We start from the raw sequence: 23,063 nt of genomic DNA on the forward strand, positions 1-23,063 counted from the left end.
CTCCAATAATCTACCATCTTAACTATCCGAGGTCAACTCACTGTGAGCTAGGTAATGAGTAATATTTATCATTTTCATTTTTTCTTCTTTTATCCCTTTCAGAACATTATGTATTCTTCTTTTAGTCTTTCTTAACCATAGTTCAGTTTCAATGAAATGCGTTTCTAGGGTACTAAAGCTCGCATTCGCAATAGACATAAAGCAGAAAGAAAGATGGCCAAGGTGAATGAAGTGGACATTGCCTTTTTCTTGGACAACCTTATTAGTCATGGCAGTGAGAGCAAAGAGGACAATACGATTCTGATGCATATCTCGCACAATTGGGTGATATTTCCATTACCTACCCCACATATCATATAGAGGAATTTAAAAAACATGAAAGAGATCCTCTCGGTTTTATCTATCTTCCTTCTAGCGAAGCCATTGAAGAATTCGATCATGTTGATGCTGATAGCGTTGATTAGACTATCCATGGTGTGGAATTTGAAGCAAAAAATGCGAGAGCTAAAGAGCTTGATGTCGATGCCCCGGTCTTGCTAGGGATTATACCCAAGTGCCTCCCCCCAACTTTCCTTCTTCACAAGGAGTTGATGGTACTTCAACAAGTTGACAAACACTTCTTCCCCCTTTTTCTTTTTAAGGTCTTTTATGTATCTTGTTCATTTTGTGAACACTTTAACATACAAGGTCCAACTTAATGAAATATTAATGTACATATTTTGTTATGCTTATTTATCTTTTATTGATAGTGTTGTACTACTTATTTTATGTTCAACTTCGTTCACTTTCTTCACATGTCGCGACCCTGGATTGTATAAATCTTTTAGACCTTTTGACAGGCCAAATCTATATGATTGATATAGATGGTGGGAGATGCTTCCATGTAATAGTTATTCAGCGCGTGCTCACAATTTTGTTTGTCTTGCAAAGAAACACATTCTCATGCTTCATTCTTTTTCTGAGCAAATGAAGACCGTCGTTCATGGCACAAATATCGCCGTCTGAGCTGAATTTTATACAGAGCATACTGGCACTCTGCCTCTCGTATATTCCAAGAAATGCTGGATAGTTTCCTGCCCCATTACATCTCTGACAAATGTTAAGGAGTTGGGTTTCATATTTTGCAAAAATGAAATGGTGATCTACTACAGACAAATTGCGAGGATGGACCCCCACCACCCCTTATCTTGGAGACCATTCTAAAATGTCTAATAAAACTATAACTTGGTTTTCGTTAAGTCGTTGCTTTTGTTTTTGTTTTAGTGTACAAGCTTTGTCAAATGACCACTTATACACTACTTCTCATCACTTAAGTGATCTGATTCATTGTTGATGTTCATCTCACTAGCCCATATTTTCATACACTTCTTAATCTCCTTGGGAACTTTTGATATATTCTATCAGTTGTGCTCTTCAATATTTTGTTCTTCTCGTGCTAACCTCCGCTTGATTGGGCTCTGCTCTTTGTGAGAACTTACTCCATCGTTAATCGAGGAATCACTGCTCGAGTGAATTCTAAATTCCCATTCTCTCTCATTACTGATTTTGTGGATCTTTATCTCTCCTTTTTTTTTAGCGCTCATTATTTCATGTTACTTTTCAGTGAGTAGAACTCAGCACATTTTCACTATATGTTATTTTACTATTGCGCTTTGTCTTATACATCAACTTTACCCTTAATCCATCACTTGAATTATCGATCATGAATACTGATCTACAAAAAAAGTATCAATCCAGAAAATGAACATGCATCTATAAGATAGTTAATCGAAAGTTAGAATGTATCATTTTCTGACCCTCCCATTGTTAATTGGACAAATGCGAACATCAAATCATAAAGTATTTCTAATAGAATCATATGAAATATTATTTTTCGTCAAAGATACTTTCGTACTTTTAATAACTTTAGTAAGGCTACAAAATACAAAAATAGCTCGGCTTTTATTTTCCAGACTATGATCTACAACATAGCTCTACTATTCGCCAGAGGCTATGATCTACAATATAGCTCTGATTTATTCGTCAGAAGCTATGATCTACAATATAGCTCTACTTCACTCACCAGAGTCTACAATTCTGCAATGTAGCTCCATTTTATCCTCTTTTCCATATTTTCTAGAGAATTAGGGTAAAATATTTTTTGATATTTTATTGTATACACAAAACGTGTATATAAAGCTTTAGGGAAATAAATCAAAGAATGAATACCAAAAAAAAAAATCCTAAAAATAGTTATATGGCAGCTATACAAGAATAATCCCTAAAATAAATAAAAGATTTTCCTACACTTCCCCTCAAGCTGGTCTAAAAATGTCATCCATATCCAGTTTGTTATTTAGGAAATCAAATTGCTTCTTGGATAGCCATTTCATTTTGGGAAGATATCTGCTACTTGTTCCCTAGTAGGAATGTAAGACATGCACACTGTAACGCCCTACTTCCTTGGAGCCGTTACTAAGTGAGTTTATAAGGTGTCAATCACTCGCTAATCGAGGTGTTAGGTTAAAAGTGTAGCTAAACTATGCTGAGGGTCGTTTAAAAGCATTAAATATAGAAATGTGATCATTCATTGAAAATACTAAAATTTAAACATCTGGGATCCCAAAATACTGTTTAGAAAATATTTACAACTCAAAATACATTTAGGGTCGACTAGGCAACAAATTCAATTCTATACATTGCATTTCCCAAAGACACCTCTGGTTGTGGCCGCCAGGTAGGCCGAACATGTACTCATCGCTCCACGCTCTCCATACTCATGGTTGGTCGACATTTCCCTTGCCCTTACCTGCACCCATGAGCTGAAGCCCACCAAGAAAAATCGATACAAAACAATTAACATATGCATATCTATCAATCAGCATATAAAAAAACAGCCAACAGGCTAAACACCTAGCGGCCATGCCGTCCCAGGCACTTTACCAGGCCCTGGGTTCGCGGTCTTCACCGTGAGGATGACTTTAGCATCCTAGGAGGGTCTCGCCCTAATGGCTTTGCACTCCGCGTGCTAGCGTCGCTTCCGGCCCCTTGCTGTACTCAACTTTGCACTCCACGTGCTTAACGCCGTTCCCAGTCCCTTGCCGTACTCGGCTTCCTGCCGTTCTCAGCCTTCGCCATTCCCGGCCTTCACCGTTCATTCTCAAATGTGCAATACATAGCATAATATCAACAAACATTTAAAGATATACTAAACATAAACAATAGGGCTATGCCCTGCAATTCAATCACATAGGGCCATGCCCTGCAATACAAACAATAGGGCCACGCTCTGCTCTATGGGTACAATAGTTTTCTTACATGTGTCCCAAGCTTCCTGAGCACCGCAATCCCGAGCAAAGTCCTCTAACCCGAGCCTCGCGGAAAACCTAGCCACAACGCATTCACAATAGCCATTCATCAAAATCTAATCCAATAAATAACTTTATAATAGAATTCTAGCCTCCGGTACGTTGGATTCTACCAATTCGGGTGGTAAAATCCTTCTTGAGCCTTAACTTTTGGGTTCCTGAGCCAAAAACCTTCAAACAGCCAATATTTAGAATTTGGGCCGCGGCGTACCCGAAGTCAGAGGAAAAAAGCCTCAATGTTGAGGGACACGGGCTGCGACACTCCAATCTTTGGGCCACAGCACGCCTGGGCAGACAGAGGCTTCCAACCTCTTCAACACACACTGGTCGCGGCGCCTGAAGAACAGGGTCGCGGCTCGAGCCTCCAAACCCAAAAAAACACCATTTCTTCCTGCGTTTTCCTCGAGCCAATTCCTCACTACAAGAAAAAATGATTTTAATAACACGGAAAATGTGTTATCAAAACATACGATAACACTTTCTGATGTGTTAAGACCGACTATGTTATCGTAGGTCAGGGTACTTTACATAACACTTTATCAGTGTTATACAGATGTGTTATTGTATTGTCAACGATAACACAATTTATGTGTTATTTTAATATATAGATAAGTGTTGAATTATGTTATTTATAGTCGATTATATAACACTTTTTTTGTGTTATACTACACTTTAGTATAACACTTTTTTTGTGTTATACTACACTTTAATATAACACATTTTTTGTGTTATACTACACTTTAGTATAACACATTTTTTGTGTTATACTATACTTTAGTATAACACATTATTTGTGTTATACTACACTTTAGTATAACACATGTGTTATATTAGCTTAGAGAAAAATATTCTTTTTTTACTTACACAAAACTAGGAAAACAAATATGAAAGTTGAAGCCAAATAAGGTAACATAAATAGATTTTTATTAATTACTCAAATGTAATTACAATATTTAGTCTACTAGTCTAGGCTTAAGAAATCATATTACAACATAATTTATGCCCAATTCAGATTCCTTTATCACTAAATACAAAACAAGAAATGTATACAAAAATTAGTGAAATACATTCTTCCATTCTGTGCATCAATATCTCGATGGCTTTGCAGTTACTTTGAATGTGTTATGCTTCAAAAACAGGTTAGTAAATGCCACCCTCAAGTTCTTAACCTCTCTTTCTAATTCACTTGGTGTCCTTTGCCTGCAAGATCCTAGAAAATGGAGTAGGATCCACCAAAAACTGAGATAAGTCTATAGATCAGTGCTTGAAGTATCAAACAAAAATAAAACTGTAAAACCCACATAACTCTTACCATTTTCTCAAAGTTTTTTCAAGACTACAGTATGTATTTGTTGCGAAAATTATAGCAACTAAAATACGCAAGTATACGCAATCGCACAAGTAATATAATGGTAAATGAGTATCGTCTCCACAGGGATTTTAAACTAAATAATTGCAAAATCAACCAAAGACAATAACCAATTCAAGGGAATAATGGGTAAATGAATCTGGAATTAAAAGTGTATATGCAGAATTAATTAAACTAAAATAATGGAACCAAGAGAAATCAAGTCTGTGAGGAAATTCTATGTGAACACGTGATCTGGGTGGTTAATCCCCCTATAATTTCTTTCCAGTTGTTATAGCATAAGTTCAACAATGACTCAGCAATTACATCCAGAGTTAACAGATTTCAAAAACGCCCAGTAAGTCTTTTCCAAAACCCACTGTATAATGCTTACAACCCTCTCAACACATTCCTGTATTAAACCAAATTGCAAACAATCTATTAAGCATCAAATCTTGTGTTATACAAGGCAGCAAAATATTCCTATTTCACCACTAAAATTTACCTACAAATAGGCAAGTTTCTTGCATGAATTAAATGGGTTCAGCTAGCTTAAGTTTTTCCAAACTTAGATCTAGCTCAGTCATTGTTAATTATGGCCAGTAAATAACAATCAATAGCAGTAGTCACACTTAATTGAACAAGGATACAATTACTTTAACCATGCATCAAAACATTAATTCATAATATAGGGTTCATTACCACCCAAATCCTTAGACTATTAGTTCATGTCTGAAATGAAAATTACAAAACCAGTAGCAAATAGAGTATCCATAGAGTTGTTCACAATTGAAATGGAGAGAAAATTTAATACAAAATTAAAAGGAAGAAGGAAAGAGTAGAATGAATTGATGAGCTCAAGTCCTCCTAGGCGTCTACCGTGGTCCTCTTCCCTTTTTGGTATTTTCTCTCTGTTTTCTTCAGCTCTCCTCTGTACTTCTTTTCTTTCTTCAAAATGGTGATGAAATTCTTTCAGAATAATCGTTCCCTTCTGTTGCGGCTGCCCCCTCCTTTTTAGGGTACTTTGCCTTACCCTAATAGGAAAGTCAATTCCCACCTTGTCCTCAAAGTGCCACATCACCCAGCTGACTTAAGTTATTAAAATTCTAGCCACATAGGCGATGATTTCACTCACTAAGTCCAGCTGTCTTCTAGCCACGTCACCTGCCTGATCCCTTGAATTGCTGTGTGGTGATGTTACAGCATTGAAGTAGCAACACGCCCCTTTCAGAATTCGTTTTTCCCCTTGCTTCCAGCAGTTCCCTTTCACATATTTTGTAAGCTTCCTTTCCTGATTAAAACAACACAGTAATTTACATAAAAACACTAAAAAAAATATTACAATACAAACCTAACTCTTACCCAGACTCACTACCTAGAATAACACACTAAAACTGACAAAATTACATGAAATAGGGACTCATTACTCTTTTTAATTTTGAAAAGCAAGTTCAAAGATTATAAAAATAACTCTAAATCCTAGAGTTATCAACACCCCAAACTTGACCTATTGCTCGTCCTCGAGTAATGATAAAACAGAAATAAATAAAAACACACACACAAAACCAAACATACACACAAACGCCATAAAACATGAGAGAGAGATCTAAATAATTCAATATGGCTTAGTGAACAAGTTGCTCTCAGAAAAGTGGAATGGAATGAAATGATGTAGTGTTTATGCCTTGACTTTATATGCTGTTTTTCTCAATTTCAGTACCTAGGATATCATTAATACCTCCTTAAAGTCACCTAGCCAATAGTGTATACAAATGCTTCCCACCCATACCTTGAATTCCTCTGACAACTGCTCCTTGATCCTCAAAATTAACTATTGCTCCCATAAGTTGGATTAGTGCACTCCTCTCCACTAATGTAGTCTAATCTTATCCCCTCGATCAAAAGGACTTTATTAAGCTTGTAATGTAAGGCTTGGGTTAGGGTACGGTAAAGGATGTCATTTAACTAGCTCATAACCTAACCACCTCACTTGTCAAGAACCGAGCCTCCTTATTATGATTCATATCTCTCAAACTCACTTCCCCAACATTTCTTTTATACTCACAAAGACATATTGCTCTAATGTACTTCTCTTGCTATTATTTCTGAACTTTTCTACTATAATTATCCTTTTTTTTTTTTACTTATAATATATATTTTTTTTTTCTGTTTTTATTATTTTTTTGTTTTTTTTTTTTTTGCAAGGAGATACTAAAGACAAGTAAAATAAACTGTATAACGAATAGCAAGAGAATTGGTTTGATTGTATATATGTGTTTGTCTTGTGAGCTAATTCCCCCACCCCAAACTTACATCCCAACATTGTCCCCAATGTTGCTGAAATTGAAATGCCGGATTAGCTCACCACAAAGCTACACTCACCCCAAACTTAGTGTGAAGAATTAATTCTTGACAAGTGAAAGCAACTAGGTTGGGAGGTGTGTGGAAAGTTCATGTTTAGGAGGGGATATGTAGCATGCAGGATCGGGATAAACAAGAAAAATAGGCTTATAGGCTCAAAGACGGGGTCACTAAGGGAACTTGTTATATAAGGGAGGCTAGAAAGGCTCAAGCGTCCAAAAATGGCCTAGATCATTTCTAAGGGATAAGATTAGCTAGGATTTCGCCTCAAGGGGTGCACGAACCAATTCTAGATGCTTAAAATTTCACAAACAGCAGTCATTGGAAAAACTCAAAACAAGGTGGGAAAACAAAAGTACATCACTATTGAGTAGAGCCTAAGAGGAAGCATCAATGATATCCTAGCAGTTCATCAAGCATAAACAACATATAAAATCCAGGCAGCATACACAAATGGAGTGAGCGGAAAAAAAATTCATCATCGAGCAGTACACTAAGCCAGAAGAACTCATCAAATCTCTCAAAGACACATTTGACAACACACACAAACAGAACCACAAAAACAGTTACTGGACACTAGATAACTAACAACTAACAAACAGAACAAATATACAAAACACAGTACAGAAACTATAAAATAGAGCTAGGGAAAGGAAAACCCCCTCTACTCGGAGTCCTCGTGAGGGACGTCCGCATTTGGAGCCAATGAAGCTGTCCACGGGTTGAGTATCTGCTGGGGGAACTGTGGGAATTGGGGAACCACTCGGGGTGTTGATTTCTTCAGCGTGCGCTCCAGGATCTCGTCACGCTACTATTCATACGCCCACCAAGACTGCAGTCGGCAACACATTTCCTCCTGCCTCAGATGCATTTGTTGCTGCATCTGCTCGAACTGAGTGAAGCGTTCCAGGAGGGGATCACTGCTAGAGGAAGAGGCAGAGGCAGGATAGGTTTTAGGAGCTCGGTCAGGCCTGAAACTAATGGGACCTTTAGGATGAAGGAGTCCCTCCTCAGGCCTCACGGGTACGCCTGCATCCCGGCAGATTGCAGTGACGGTGGAGGGCAGGAATAACTTGCCACTTCCTCGATGGGCACAGTCGAATATTTCTTGCACTAAGACCGTGCCAACATCAATGGGCATGCCTTTTATCAGACAAAACAGCATCCAAGCGCGGTCGCGGCTGACTGTGGAATCATGAGAAGTGGGGCACAAGGAAGTTTGGACAAAACTGTATAAGCATTTCAAGTCATGGTCAAGATCGGTGCGACGGAAACGAAGATTGCCATGGATGTCCAAATCCCATTCCGACTCAGGTTTGGCCAAGTCAGGCATGATATCTTGTAGGAGGTCATCGGTGACTTTGCCTCGATAGGCAGTGAAGGAACACTCGACCGCATCCAGCGAAAAGTAGTTATTTATCACCTCAGCAGAAAAGGGGACTTCCACCCCACGTACAATGATCTCGGCAGGCCACTCAAGTGCAAGAAAATTGGCGTAGAATTCTTTGACTAGCTCCATAACTGCGGGTTCAGGCGGCTGGCAAAAAACTTCCCAATGCCGGTCACGAATAATATCGGTCACCCAATCGGGCAGCTCGCAAAGTTTTGTATTTTTATCCATAACGCCCCGTTCCATATAGAAACCACGGTTGGAGATGGTGGTGCGGTATTTGGCCTCTGCCGTGTCACAGTAGAACTTGGGCACTTCGGCAAAGGGCTTTCGTGGGGCTTTGTACGCACACTTCTTGACCCTCGGCATGGTTGTAGACTAGGAGTGCAAATTTCTGGATGACAGCAAGAGTGAGACAGCACAGAGCAGTAGAGTAAACACTGGTAACCAATAATCCACTGGCTGACTCCCCAAAATACACACGAATAGAGAAACCAAAACCCCCAACAATAGCAACAACAGCCACAAGTGTATATCTGAATAAAGGACTAGTACCCCAAATGGTTGCACTGAGCCGAGAGTGCCTTTGCGGAGAGAAGTGGTGCTCGACTGGGATACACGGAGCAGGGGTGCTGGAGGTTCGGGTCTCTTCTGACCACAATGGAGGCAGGGACTCTTGTAATCACTTGGAATGCCGCCTGGGGTCGGTGGTGGGTGAAATGTCGTGGGTCGACGAGAGGTGGAGAGTTTCGGGCCTGGGTCCGTGGGTGGGTGAGATGGAGAAGGCGATGGGAAGGCTCGGAGTGGGGAGGCGGTGTGGGGCGGAGCTGGGTGGTTTGGGCGAGTGGGTGTCGCGGAGGCTGGGGGCTCGACGAAGGTGGGTCGTGAATGGCGGCTAAGGGATTTCTGGGGTTGGGGTTTCAGGGGTTGTGGTCGACGAAGGGGTCTGGGTAATATGGTGAGGGTGTACTAAATATATATATTTAGAGATATATATATATATATATAATAAACGGAATATACTAATATATATATAATAAAAGGAAAATACTAATATATATAGATATATAATAAAAGTAAAAGTAAAATATATATACAGTAAATATATAATATATATATAACTGATATATTGAATTTTTCTCTCTGTTTTTTATATTTTTGCTTTTTTTAGCTATATATATATATATATATATGAAGTACACCATTAATGTGATGAGATGTTGACTTTTGAAAGTGTGGGCTCTGGGTAATTCGGCTGAGGTGAGGATCGTGATTGGGAAGAAGCTAATAAGCTTGGGGTTAGGTATATCTATTTCAGCTCTTGTCCTTTTCTTCATAAAAGGCCTCAAAATTGATCAGAAGAAAACTGCTCCCAGTTGATATAGCAATGCTATAGCATAGCATTTTTTCTCCTGCGACCCTCCTAAATGCTGAAACAATGATATAGCAATCCACCATTCCAGAAAAATAATGCCTCTGCCCAGACTCCTCTGCTCAGCCTAATTCCCAGTTTTACCAGCTCCTGGCTGACCTTTTTCTTTATTTTTTTTTCTCTGGGTTGCCTTTATTTTTTTATATATATGTATATATTTTTTTTTTCCAATACACGGCAACCCCAAACTTTGCTCTTCAAGCGTCCTTTAGGCTGATAGAGGTCTTCTCTCGGTCGACCTCTCCACCCCAATAGTGCTTCAACTGCTGCCCGTTGACCTTGAACTCCCTCCCTGACTGATCTTCTCGAACTAAAACAGCTCTGAAAGGGTAAACTTCAACCACTGTGAAGGGATCCGACCAACGGGATTTTAGCTTGCCAGGAAATAGTTTCAACCTGGAATTAAACAACAAGACCTTCTGGTTCTTCTCAAATACCCGCTCCTTAATTCTTTGATCATGCCACTTCTTTGTTTTCTCTTTGTACAGCTTGGCATTTTCATAGGAAAATAGCCGCATCTCGTCCAGCTCATTCAGCTGCTGTTTTCTTGCTTCTCCAGCAACTACAAGATCCATATTCAACTTCTTCAATGCCCAAAATGCCTTATGTTCTAACTCCACAGGAAGATGACACGCCTTCCCGAAGACTAAGCGATAAGGTGACATGCCTAGAGGAGTCTTAAAAGCTGTTCTGTACGCCCAAAGCGCATCATCTAGCCGCTGTGACCAGTCCTTGTGGCTTGGGTTCACCACCTTTTCTAGAATCCCTTTTATCTCTCTATTCGAAATTTCTGCCTGCCCGTTAGTCTGGGGGTGATAGGCTATGGCTATCTTGTGTTTGACGCTGTATTTGGCTAGCAAGGCAGCCAATATTTTGTTTACAAAGTGGGTTCCCTCATCACTGATCAAAGCCCTTGGAGTCCTAAACCTTGTAAACACATGCTTATGCAGAAACTTCATCACTACCTTAGCATCATTTGTGGGGCTGGCCACTGCCTCTACCCATTTTGACACGTAGTCAACAGCCACCAGAATGTATAAGTTCCCAAAGGACTGTGGGAATGGCCCCATGAAATCGATTCCCCAGACGTCAAATAGTTCTACCTCCAAAATACAGTTCAACGGCATCTCATTCCTTGCTGAAATGTTGCCTACACGCTGGCAGCGGTCATACTTCTTAGCGAACTCATGAGCGTCTTTAAAAATGGATGGCCAATAATATCCGAATTGGAACACTTTAGCTGCTGTCCGCTGTCCACCAAAATGGCCACCATATGGGGCTGAATGGCAGTGCTCTAAGATGTTGGACACTTCATTTTCAGGCACACAACGCCTCATTATCTGGTCGGGGCACTGCTTGTAAAGGTACGGTTCATCCCAGTAATAAAATCTGATGTCATGAAGAAACTTTTTCAGTTGCTGTTTGTTGAAGTCAGGTGGCTGTACTCCACTTACTAAATAATTCACAACATCGGCGTACCATGGGACACTTTCCTGGTCTAAAACTAGCAGCTGCTCATCTGGAAAAGAGTCCTGAATCTGTGTTTCTGCCTCACTGGTGATGCTGCTGTGATTGCTGGTTTCCAGCCTTGACAAGTGATATGCCACCTGGTTTTCAGTACCTTTCCTATCGCGTATTTCCAGATCAAATTCTTGCAGCAACAAGACCCAACGGATTAGCCTTGGTTTAGACTCCTTCTTGGCTATTAAGTATTTAATTGCTGAATGGTCAGTGTAAACAATAACCCTTGTACCCACTAGATAAGATCTGAATTTCTCAAAAGCGAAGACCACAGCCAGCAGCTCTTTCTCGGTGGTGGAGTAATTTATCTGAGCATCAACCAGCGTTTTACTTGCATAATAGATGGAATGAAAGATTTTTCCTCTCCGCTGTCCAAGGACTGCTCCAATAGCAAAATCGCTGGCGTCGCACATGAGTTCAAAGGGCAAAGACCAGTCAGGTGCTACAATTACTGGGGCTGTTATGAGAGCTGTTTTTAACTTTAAAAATGCTTCTTGGCACTCAGCATTAACGTCAAATGTGCGGTTTTGTTCCAGCAAGGTACACAAAGGTTTAGACACTTTAGAAAAGTCTTTAATGAAGCGCCTGTAAAAACCAGCGTGTCCAAGAAAACTTACTTATTCCTTTCACTGTAGTAGAGGCGGGTAACTTCTCAATGACTTCCAGCTTTGCCTTGTCTACTTCGATCCCCTTTCTAGAAACTTTGTGGCCCAACACGATACCCTCTTGTACCATAAAATGGCACTTTTCCCAATTTAGTACTAAGTGGGTCTCTTCACATCTTGTTAGAACCTTCTCTAAATTCGCCAAACAGCCTTCAAAAGAATGGCCATAGACTGAAAAATCGTCCATAAAAATCTCCAAAATATTTTATGCCATGTCTAAGAAGATTGCCATCATGCACCTTTGAAAGGTGGCTGGTGCGTTGCACAAACCGAAAGGCATCCGTCTAAAATCGAACGTCCCATAGGGGCAGGTGAACGTGGTTTTCTCTTGGTCTTCTGGGGCTATAGAAATCTGATTATAGCCGGAATAACCATCAAGAAAGCAGAAAAATTCTTTCCCAGCCAAGCGGTCCAACATTTGATCAATGAACGGCAATGGGAAATGGTCCTTCCTTGTAGCTTTATTTAATTTCCTGTAATCCATGCATACCCGCCATCCAGTTACTGTGCGAGTGGGAATCAATTCGTTGTTGTCATTTGTCACCACTGTAACCCCTCCTTTCTTAGGAACGCACTGGACTGGGCTAACCCACGAACTATCGGAAATCGGATAAATAATGCCATAGTCAAGCCACTTGATAACTTCTTTTCTGACTACATCTTTCATCACTGGATTTAATCTTCTCTGCTGCTCCACAGAATTGCTACACCCAGATTCCAGCAAAATTTTATGCATGCACAAAGCTGGGTTGATTCCTTGTATATCGGCCATAGTCCAGCCAATAGCCTTCTTATGTTGTCTCAGTAACTCCAGCAAAGACCCCTCAGCATTAGCTTCTAAACAGGAAGAAATTATCACTGGCAGAGTGTCATTGTCTCCCAAATAAACATATTTCAAATGGTTGGGCAGCGGCTTTAATTCCAGTTGAGGTGGCTCTTGGATGGACGGTTTTGGTGGCTGGAAATGTTTTTCAGGCAAGTTCAAAGCTTCGAAAAAATTATTGAATTTTCTGGCTGGTTTGCAAGAATCCACCCAAGTAACTTGCGGTTCTTCTTCACTGCTAGAATCATCATAATCTTCAAAAATCTGGGTGCCCATTTCAGCCATATCAACACTCTTATTAAATCTCTCAGCCACAAGTGTCTCAATCACATCAATACTAGAGCATTCTTCTATTTCGTCAGGAAACTTCATTGCCTTGAACACGCTGAAAGTAACTTGCTAATCATTAACTCTCATAGTGAGTTCCCCTTTCTGCACATCAATTAAAGTACGCCCTGTAGCAAGGAACGGCCGCCCCAATATAATTGGCACTTCTCTGTCAGCTTCATAATCCAAGATAATAAAGTCGGCTGGGAAAATAAATTTGTCAACCTGCACTAAAACATCCTCAATTTTCCCTTCAGGATGGGCCATAGATCTATCCGCCAGCTGCAATGTAACAGTTGTAGGCCTCGCTTCACCAATACCAAGCTTCTTAAAAATCGACATCGGCATAAGATTAATACTGGCGCCCAAATCACACAACGCCCTTCCAACATCCCGTCCCCCAATAGAACAAGGGATCGTAAAACTGCCAGGGTCCTTCAATTTTGGAGGAATTTTACTCTTCAACATAGCGCTGCAACCCTCTGTAAGAGCAACAGTTTCGAACTCCCCCAACCTTCTCTTTTTCGTCAAAATATCTTTTAAAAATTTGACGTAGTTTGGCATTTGTTCCAAGGCTTCCACCAAGGGAATGTTAATATGGAGCTGTTTTAACACATCCAGAAACTTCCTGAACTGCCCATCTTGCTGCTATTTGCGAAATCGCTGAGGAAATGGTAGGGGCGGTTTTGGTATAGACTTTACTGGAACATATTGCTGACCCGATGTTGTATCAACTAAGCCAGTTTCAGTAACTTCTTTTGCTGGTTTTTTACTAGATTCTCCTTCAGTTTGGATTGAAGTGGGCTCCCCACTGCCCTTTATTTTCTCCTCAGAATTTTCCAGAATTTTTCCACTCCTTAGATTGATAGCCTTGCAATGTTCCTTCCCATCCCTCCTTGGATTCTCCGTGTCACTAGGCAAAGAACCTTGAGGCCTATTTTTTAATTCATTGGCCAATTGCCCCAGCTGCATTTCAAGGTTTCGAAGAGATGCTGCCTGACTCTGTATCACTGCATCATTCTTGGCCATATAATCCCTCATTAAACTCTCCAAAGAATTGGATTGAGAGTTTTGAGGGTGCTGTGGTTGCGAAATCCTTGGCTGCTGAGAAAAACTTGGTGGATAAGCTTGCTTTCCTAGTGCTGGTGCGTTGCTGGAACTTGCTCCTTGACCCCCCCAAGATAGATTCGGATGCTGCCTCCAAGCTGGGTTATACGAATTTGAGTATGGGCCACTGTTTCGGTTAAAATTCTGGTTTCCCACATAACAAACTGTTGCTGGGTTAGAAGGGCAATTTTCAAACATGTGCCCATCTCCACAATATACACAGGAAATGTCTCCACTTTGAATAGCAGCAGCTGGCTGAATGTTGTTCCCCAAACTCAGATTTTTCAGAATATTAGTCATGGAGGCCATTTGGGCTGTCAAAGCTGTTACTGCATCTACTTCAAGAACCCCTGCCACTTTTCTACTTGTTGGAGCTCTTGTGTTGGACCATTGATAATTATTACTGGCTATCCTTTCCAGAATTTCGAAAGCTTCATTATAAGACTTGGACAAGATAGCACCATTGGCCGAGGCATCTAACACCATTCTAGAAGCTGCATTGAGGCCATTATAGAAGGTCTCCATCTGTATACAGTGCGGGATGCCGTGGTGTGGACACTTCCGCAAAAGCTCCTTAAATCTCTCCCATGCATCACTGGTTGATTCATCTTCAAGCTGCTGGAATGACATGATTTCACTTCGAAATTTTGCATTTTTGGTGGGAGGGAAATATTTGCGCAGAAACTTTTCAGCAAGATCATTCCAATTTGTGACGGAATCAGGAGGCAAAGTGTTGAGCCATGATCTAGCTCGGTCTCTTAACGAGAATGGAAATAGCTTCAACCTTAATGCTTCTTCACTCACTCCTTGAAGCTTAAAGGAATCGCTCACCTCCAAGAATGAACGGAGGTGGAGATGAGGATCCTCCGTTGGCATCCCGCTGAACTGCCCCACGGTTTGGAGCATTTGAAACATCACTGGCTTGAGCTCGAATTGAGCTGCTTGTATTTCTGGCCTCACAATGCCTGGATTTAGCTCATTAAACATAGGGGCAGCGTATTCCCGTATTGCTCTAGCTCTGTCATCCGCCAAAACAATGGGATTAGTAACTTGCTGGCCATCCCCCTCTTCATCAACATGCTCAGCCATAGTGCCTCGGCTGTTAGCCTTTTGAGCCTTCCTCCTTTTTCTGAAAGTGCGTTCGATCTCGGGGTCAATAGGAGCAAGTTCAAAGTCTTCTTGTTTGTTCATGCACTAGATAGACCTGAAAGTACACATCCAGAACAAACAGATTTAAAAACAACAGAAATAAATTGCAAATTAGTTGATAAAACATAATTTAATTTTAAAATCCCTGGTAACGGCGCCAAAAACTTGTTGCGAAAATTATAGCAATTAAAATACGCAAGTATACGCAATCGCACAAGTAATATAATGGTAAATGAGTATCGTCTCCACAGGGATTTTAAACTAAATAATTGCAAAATCAACTAAAGAACAATTCAAAAAGACAATAACCAATTCAAGGGAATAATGGGTAAATGAATCTGGAATTAAAAGTGTATATGCAGAATTAATTAAACTAAAATAATGGAACCAAGAGAAATCAAGTCTGTGAGGAAATTCTATGTGAACACGTGATCTGGGTGGTTAATCCCCCTATAATTTCTTTCCAGTTGTTATAGCATAAGTTCAGCAATGGCTCAGCAATTACATCCAGAGTTAACAGATTTCAAAAACGCCCAGTAAGTCTTTTCCAAAACCCACTGTATAATGCTTACAACCCTCTCAACACACTCCTGTGTTAAACCAGATTGCAAACAATCTATTAAGCATCAAATCTTGTGTTATACAAGGCAGCAAAATATTCCTATTTCACCACTAAAATTTACCTACAAATAAACTAGTTTCTTGCATCAATTAAATGGGCTCAGCTAGCTTAATTTTTTCCAAACTTAGATCTAGCTCAGTCATTGTTAATTATGGCAAGTATATAACAATCAATAGCAGTAGTCACACTTAATTGAACAAGGATACAATTACTTTAACCATGCATCAAAACATTAATTCATAATATAGGGTTCATAACCACCCAAATCCTTAGACTATTAGTTCATGTCTGAAATGAAAAGTACAAAACCAGTAGCAAATAGAGTATCCATAGAGTTGTTCACAGTTGAAATGGAGAGAAAATTTAATACAAAATTAAAAGGAAGAAGGAAAGAGTAGAATGAATTGATGAGCTCAAGTCCTCCTAGGCGTCTGCCGTAGTCCTCTTCCCTTTTTGGTATTTTCTCTCTGTTTTCTTCAGCTCTCCTCTGTACTTCTTTTCTTTCTTCAAAATGGTGATGAAATTCTTTCAGAATAATCGTTCCCTTCTGTTGCGGCTGCCCCCTCCTTTTTAGGGTACTTTGCCTTACCCTAATAGGAAAGTCAATTCCCACCTTGTCCTCAAAGTGCCACATCACCCAGCTGACTTAAGTTATTAAAATTCTAGCCACATAGGCGTTGATTTCACTCACTAAGTCCAGCTGTCTTCTAGCCACGTCACCTGCCTGATCCCTTGAATTGCTGTGTGGTGATGTTACAGCATTGAAGTAGCAACACGCCCCTTTCAGAATTCGTTTTTCCCCTTGCTTCCAGCAGTTCCCTTTCACATATTTTGTAAGCTTCCTTTCCTGATTAAAACAACACAGTAATTTACATAAAAACACTAAAAAAAATATTACAATACAAACTTAACTCTTACCCAGACTCACTACCTAGAATAACACACTAAAACTGACAAAATTACATGAAATAGGGACTCATTACTCTTTTTAATTTTGAAAAGCAAGTTCAAAGATTATAAAAATAACTCTAAGTCCTAGAGTTATCAGTATTCCATCTTTTAGATACCACAAATTGTCAACAGCAGCAACTAAATTACTTGTAACTAAACTATACTAAATTTCTATGACTAGAATGATAGTAAATGTAGAAGCAAATATTACATCTTTATGTTAATAAAACAGATCTAATGATCCACAGCACAAAAACCAATTGTTATCTTAAAAAATAAAAACCAATTGTTATCCACAACTTAAAATACAACAAAAAAAATTTAGTCTCATAAGAAAAAGCATTCACTGCCCAAAATAGAAGTAGAGATTAGCTAACTTGTGTATATTTCAAAGCATCTATTCAAACCAATCATGTCACAAGGCATATGGAATAAACACCACAAGGCAAAACCAGAAAACTAAAAATAACTAGGAAGCAGCCAATATGGAATAAACACCACAAGGCAAAAACAGAAAACTGCATGATCTCAAATAAAGATGCATAAACGCGATAGGCGATCCTAACAGACGAACAAGAAAAGAAGCTCACCATCTCAAAGCCATCTTAATAGGTGTTGTGAGACAAGACGTAAACACATCTGCAGGAAATTCAGCACTTTGTGGAAGAGTCTCATGTGCTTCACAAGCTCCAAGTAGAATGCAATCCCTTGTGGATCCAGAGGAGCTAGAAGCAACCCAATCATGAAGCTGCCAAACCATCAAATCAAGTCACTATATTTACAAATATATTTATATATAAATATCTGAATTACATCAGGGAAACATAAATCAAGAATTTGATTTTGAAGCTTCTCTCCAGTTAATATACAATATGGACTAGCATCCTAGAAACACCAATGACTCAAGAAATCAAGGAAACTGGACAAAAAAAGGACTTTTGGAAAAACATACTGATGCATACTCACACTTGCTTGAAAAACTTTGAGGTGTTAGGAATGTCATCATTTGCAGGAGGCAAGGACTTTGTTGCTAACTCATGAAGCATAGATTGCACAGATAAAAATTTCTCCCTCAGCATGACATTGTACTCGTACAAACATTTGAGATTCTTTTGAACATCAGACATATCCATTTCTGAAGAATCCTTCAACTCTATAGCAAACAGCAACAAAATGGAATAACTACCGAGGCAAAGTAAATCCAAAAATGGTTAGAAGAATTTCCATAAAGAATGAAAAAAACATTTGCTCTCAGGCTTATGGCTTCAGAAATAACATTTCACAGCACCCGTCCTTGCCTCAAATAGGATGGCAAAGAAATGGACTAGCGATCAAAACTTTAGAGTAAGTTGTTACCTAAGGTAGGTGGTAGAGGAATGTTGGCATGAGATAAAGAGAATGAAACAAGCTGGGATGAACTTTCCTTGCATGATCCACCGGATTGTTGTTCTTCCTCATGTTTCTGTGACTGGAAAAGATGAGCATTTCAAAATTATAAAATTCACGAGTACTTGACACACAAAGATGTGATTGCATATACATTTTTAAACCAGAAAATATAAAGCAAATAACACCTAAACAAGGAGGCAATGAGCTAGTTATTTATATCAAAATATCATTAAAAAAGAGGTTGATATGCAAAATATCTCTAATAGGTTTGCAAACTAAGAGTGACATGGGCCATATTTTGAGCAACACCACAGTAAGTTAATATTTTGGACTGGCTTTTACAGCAAAAACTTATGGAATCTGGTTTAACTTCACATTGTCCATTTAAAAAGCTTGTGGAGAACATTGGACCTTCCAGTGGCAGCTTAAGATGGGACCAGAGACTAAGGACAGACATCAATAGTGAATGTACCATCTCAAAATTTTGGTAATACAGTTGGTACATTCGCTACCATAGAAGCCTATATATAATGTCTTCACTACTCTCATTCGGGGTTAAGAGAATCAGTAGAGAATTTTTTCAGTGTTTTTTTGTTCTGTTTTTTAAAGCATTTTTTTTAGAGTGTTTGTACATGGAGCAAGTCTCCCTTTGTGTAATTTTGTGCTTGATACTCAAGAAAGAATAAAGTCTAATCAGCCATTATTTGGGGCTATTCTACCTTGGATGCAGGCTTTTAATTGAGTTGAACCAAGTAATGTGTTTGGTGTATTTTTTGTTTTAAAGTCTTATCATTTTTTATTCTATGTTTCTGCATTACTCTTTCTTGTTTTGCTGTTCTTTAAGGGTGTAGGATTTACACCACATTTCTAAAAGAGACTTGTTTAGTCCATATATGAATAGCAATAATCAGCACACATATCATATCAGAGCCTAACAGAGCAAGAAAATTGAATAACTGCTTAAAGAAGAAGAATAAAAGGGTCATACCTAATCATTTTTTCAACCTGCTTTGCAACACTATATTCCAAATCTGCTTCTTTTTGCTTGGTGCGTCCAGATTTTGCCATCCTCTTTGATTCCAAAATTCTGGGTAGAACATAGAGCTGATATTCCTCATGCAAAAGTATATACTGCATATTTTAAAGTCAAGAAAACAGTCAACTTCTTCAATTTGATAACATGTTTCATTAGACAAATATAAATGGAAAGTCTCACCTCATCCCTAAATAATGTTAGAACTAGATTTTCTTTCAGTACCACCTGAAATAATCAACAAAAAAGAAAGAGGTGAGAAAAACAAGCAATACACTATTCCATTGAATAAATCAATCATGTTTTTAATGTTGTACTCTTCAACTAGATCATTCTATTCCACATCTTACAACGAAAAGAATTTCAATACAAATACTTAGCATGGTGATTACATTTATACAAAACTTATACCCTTTAACATGTGTACATACCATTGGCACAATTATAAAAGTTTTACAAATCACTTATGGCATTTATTTTATATGAAACAACCTTGTATTACAAATCACTTATGGCATATTAAGAAAATACTTATTGCATATATGGAATATATTTGAATAAAAAGAAAAATCCCATTTGTGTGCATAGTTGAAAGATTCTTTAAGCGACTAAAAACAGAGAACAATAATTAAAGACCCATTTAAGCTAAAATGCAAGATAAGATCAGTTAATGATGCAAAGAATCACACATGGTAAAAGGTTCAATACTATGGATTACCATTTGAAAATGAAAATAGCATTTGGCTGGTTGCCTTTGACTTATAGACAATATCTGAACAAACTAAAGTTGTTATAATATATAACGAAAATAATTTCATATGCACACACACATGTGTGCTCTAATATCCCAGCATAAATCCCCAAAACTTGCTTGGTGGGTTCAAGTTCAAGTTAATCCCCAAAACTTGCTTGCTTGTCTGATTGCTTTTCCAGACTAGAATGAAAATTATGTTTCACTATGGCAAGAGAAATAGTTTTCTGAAGCTAGAGCTCCCACCATAAGAGTGAAATGAAAAGGAACCTATAAATGAAAATCCCTAAAAGTATGAAAAATAAGATATAAATATTGAGAACAGATTCATAACAAATGCACCTTAACAGTATTAACAAACACTTTTCATTTTCATAAAAGAAAAGCAATGCAAAACTAATACCCTCCAAGCTAGCAAGACTTCTCTTTCTGTAACAAAGGACATCACGTCGACACCAACTATAGGAGAACATGACTTAAGGGTCATGCCATTACGGATTAATGGCTCAGTATTTCCCTGTAAAGTTAACAGATTTGCAATCTACAAATAAAAGAGCAATATCAGTTATCATTTTTCTTATAAACAGAATGACCAATAAAATTTTTTTAAATAAATAATTAAAAGTCAGTAAATTTTATATAAAAAATCATCTTTTTTCAGAAAAAAAAAATATAAAGACAAGAAAGTAAAAATTTCAATTAAAACTGAATAAACAAATCAGAGAAAGAACTAAAAATACAACTATTGCTTCTATAATAGTACATTAAAGTGTTTAAAATTTTATATTAGATTCAAGATTTAAATTGGAACCATATACCACTACATTAGCATCCTTATTTGGTTTTTGTACAATAATCATTTATGTTTGAGATTTATATTTAAAAACAAAATTAAAGGCATAATTTTACTTTATATACATATGTGAGCTAGAAATATATTTATTTATTTATTTTTGCCATTTCCTTTTGTTACAGTGTCTTGAGAGCTTAAAAGTTGTCAATCTCAGATTTTCAAAGAATTTGATTCATATGCCAGATTTATCTCAAGCTAATTTGAAGAGTCTATTTCTTAAAAGTTGTGAGAGTTTGGAAGAAGCTCCTTCACTCAAATTTCAACAAATTCTTGCTCACAAGTGTTTTACAAAAGAAAATATAGTAGCAGAAACAAATTACAATATCAATTATAATGATATAGATTATAATCACATAAATTTAGTTTGCCTTTCTGTTCATCAAATAAGTTTGTGGTTTAATCACCAGTAGGTCAAAAAATGACTGTAGTACACACAATTAAAAAGTAGCACTTCTAGTAAGAAAAACATACCTCATCAAATGGAAAAGTACTAGGCTTGTCCAGTAATTATTGTTGCAACCTCTGGAGAAGGAAATTCAGCCAAATTAAGGGATAATAATACAACAGCTTCTATATAAACTCATTATAAAGATATCTGCTTTATAACCCCAACTAAAAGGACCCTATAATCCCATTAATAAAAAATTAAAAAAAAACACTCAATGGATCCTATAAAACCCATTGAACTGAATTATAATACTTAAAAAAGTTGCATATCGCAATACACATTGGCTAATTTACAAATTCCATGGCAAAAAATTTCACATAATAAGTTGTTTGTACATACCAATTAAGTCAATGAAATGAGTATAATACAACATGCTCCCGGTATCTACGCTGACCAGACACAGTCCTCAAGTGTCCATTCCCCGATTGGCCCAAGTGCTCCATTTCTGCAAAATGATGACATGTCAAGTTTCCATGTAACATGACAAAACATGTTGAGCAAAAATGAAACTCCTCAAAGTAATGTACAGCATCTATCACCTTGGCACCGGATTGTTTGTTGCATCCTCAATTAGCTTAACAGCCTCAGCTTTCTTGTCAGGTTGTAAAGCATACAGTAGTTCTGCAGCAGCAGCTCTGTGCATTAAGGAATCTGCAGAAAGCCAATGACAAAGGGGAAAAGGTTAACCAAAATGGCATAAGACATGATGGATTATGCACTGAATTACACTGAACAAGTTTGACAATCACCTTTATGTTTCTCTAAGAAAATCTTGTTCACCTCGATCAGAGATTTCTCATGCAAAATACTATTAAAAGAGAAAGAAAAAAAGAAGAAAGAAGGAAAGAAAATAGTTAATTTAATGCTAAATATGTACAGGCACAAAAAAGAGACAGGAAAGTAGAAAAAGAACCTTATTGTTGGGCATTCTGCTTCCAAGACACTCGAAATGAGTTTCTCAGCATCTGTAACTGGAGTGGGCATCGAGTCCACTTTATGGAAGAATTTAATCTATATTTAAGCAGTTAACAATAAGTTTGAGTGGAATAGACAGATCACCACAAACTGATAAGAACATATACAAACACGATGGCCATAGATAATAGAGATACATACTAAACAGCGATGTGTATCTGGGTGTTCAGCGTTCAACCTCAGTAGTTGCTTTACAGCCTGCACTCCAAAGACAATTTAGTCATCAGTTGGCCTTATGCAGCTCAAGACAAAAAGAGGGGTCAGAATAAAAGCTTCTCAGCCACACGCTTAAACAAAAGCTTACCTGAAAGGCAAGCAAAACCTTCTGTTTTTTCACATTCACTTCAAAAGAAAGCAAGTGTGTTTCTAACAAATCAAGGGAGTTCTTTTGAAGCAACTTCAAGTACTTTGTAGCTTCTAAAAGTGGATCTTCTACCTGAATAAACACATAAATATCAGACAGGGCAACACTTTTCCTAGAGATGTCCGACAAACAATTAAGGAAAATACAAAACACAATTAAGGAACCTTCGAAATAAATAAAGGAACCTGCAACAATTTCTCCCCATGG

The 23,063-nt window shown here is 38.2% G+C and overlaps 3 protein-coding genes across 7 annotated transcripts; all 3 read right to left on the reverse strand.

Moving 5' to 3' along the window:
• Window positions 1-13,286: 13,286 nt before the first annotated feature.
• On the reverse strand, window positions 13,287-13,778 carry LOC133806619 (uncharacterized). Its single transcript, XM_062244711.1, has one exon. It carries the CDS (start codon window positions 13,776-13,778, stop codon window positions 13,287-13,289), a length of 492 nt encoding a protein of 163 aa, XP_062100695.1.
• An 84-nt stretch (window positions 13,779-13,862) lies between these two features.
• On the reverse strand, window positions 13,863-15,512 carry LOC133806621 (uncharacterized). The gene has a single exon (XM_062244712.1). The coding sequence runs from the start codon at window positions 15,510-15,512 to the stop codon at window positions 13,863-13,865; it is 1,650 nt and encodes a 549-aa protein (XP_062100696.1).
• Window positions 15,513-16,287: 775 nt separating this feature from the next.
• LOC133803249 (uncharacterized) lies at window positions 16,288-21,592 on the reverse strand. 5 transcript variants are annotated; one of them, XR_009877843.1, is made up of 8 exons: window positions 21,541-21,592; window positions 20,620-20,757; window positions 19,649-19,693; window positions 19,421-19,563; window positions 18,400-18,511; window positions 18,010-18,196; window positions 17,634-17,791; window positions 16,289-16,939 (listed from the first exon to the last, which is right to left on the reverse strand). XR_009877843.1 is itself a non-coding variant. In XM_062241217.1 (5 exons), the coding sequence occupies exons 1-4, from the start codon at window positions 18,814-18,816 to the stop codon at window positions 17,638-17,640; spliced, it is 462 nt and encodes a 153-aa protein (XP_062097201.1). In that variant the 5' UTR covers window positions 18,817-18,831; the 3' UTR covers window positions 16,292-16,939; window positions 17,634-17,637. The 5 variants fall into 5 exon arrangements, 1 of the variants encoding a protein (XP_062097201.1); XR_009877844.1 differs by having other exon boundaries at window positions 16,288-16,939; window positions 18,400-18,505; window positions 19,421-19,693; XR_009877842.1 differs by having other exon boundaries at window positions 19,421-19,693.
• Between the last annotated feature and the right edge of the window lie 1,471 nt (window positions 21,593-23,063).

This window comes from Humulus lupulus, chromosome X (genome assembly GCF_963169125.1).
Source record: "Humulus lupulus chromosome X, drHumLupu1.1, whole genome shotgun sequence".
In the NCBI taxonomy this organism is placed as follows: Eukaryota; Viridiplantae; Streptophyta; class Magnoliopsida; order Rosales; family Cannabaceae; genus Humulus; species Humulus lupulus.

What these genes read in the sequence shown, in the direction of transcription:
- LOC133806619 (XM_062244711.1), bottom strand. Translation starts at nt 13,778, where the DNA reads ATGCCAAACTACGTCAAATTTTTAAAAGATATTTTGACGAAAAAGAGA.
- LOC133806621 (XM_062244712.1), bottom strand. Translation starts at nt 15,512, where the DNA reads ATGAACAAACAAGAAGACTTTGAACTTGCTCCTATTGACCCCGAGATC.
- LOC133803249 (XM_062241217.1), bottom strand. An exon ending in TCCTCTACCACCTACCTTAG is followed by an intron (nt 18,197 to 18,399) that starts GTAACAACTTAC and finishes TGTTTGCTATAG; the next exon opens with AGTTGAAGGATTCTTCAGAA. An exon ending in TCAAAGTTTTTCAAGCAAGT is followed by an intron (nt 17,792 to 18,009) that starts GTGAGTATGCAT and finishes ATGGTTTGGCAG; the next exon opens with CTTCATGATTGGGTTGCTTC.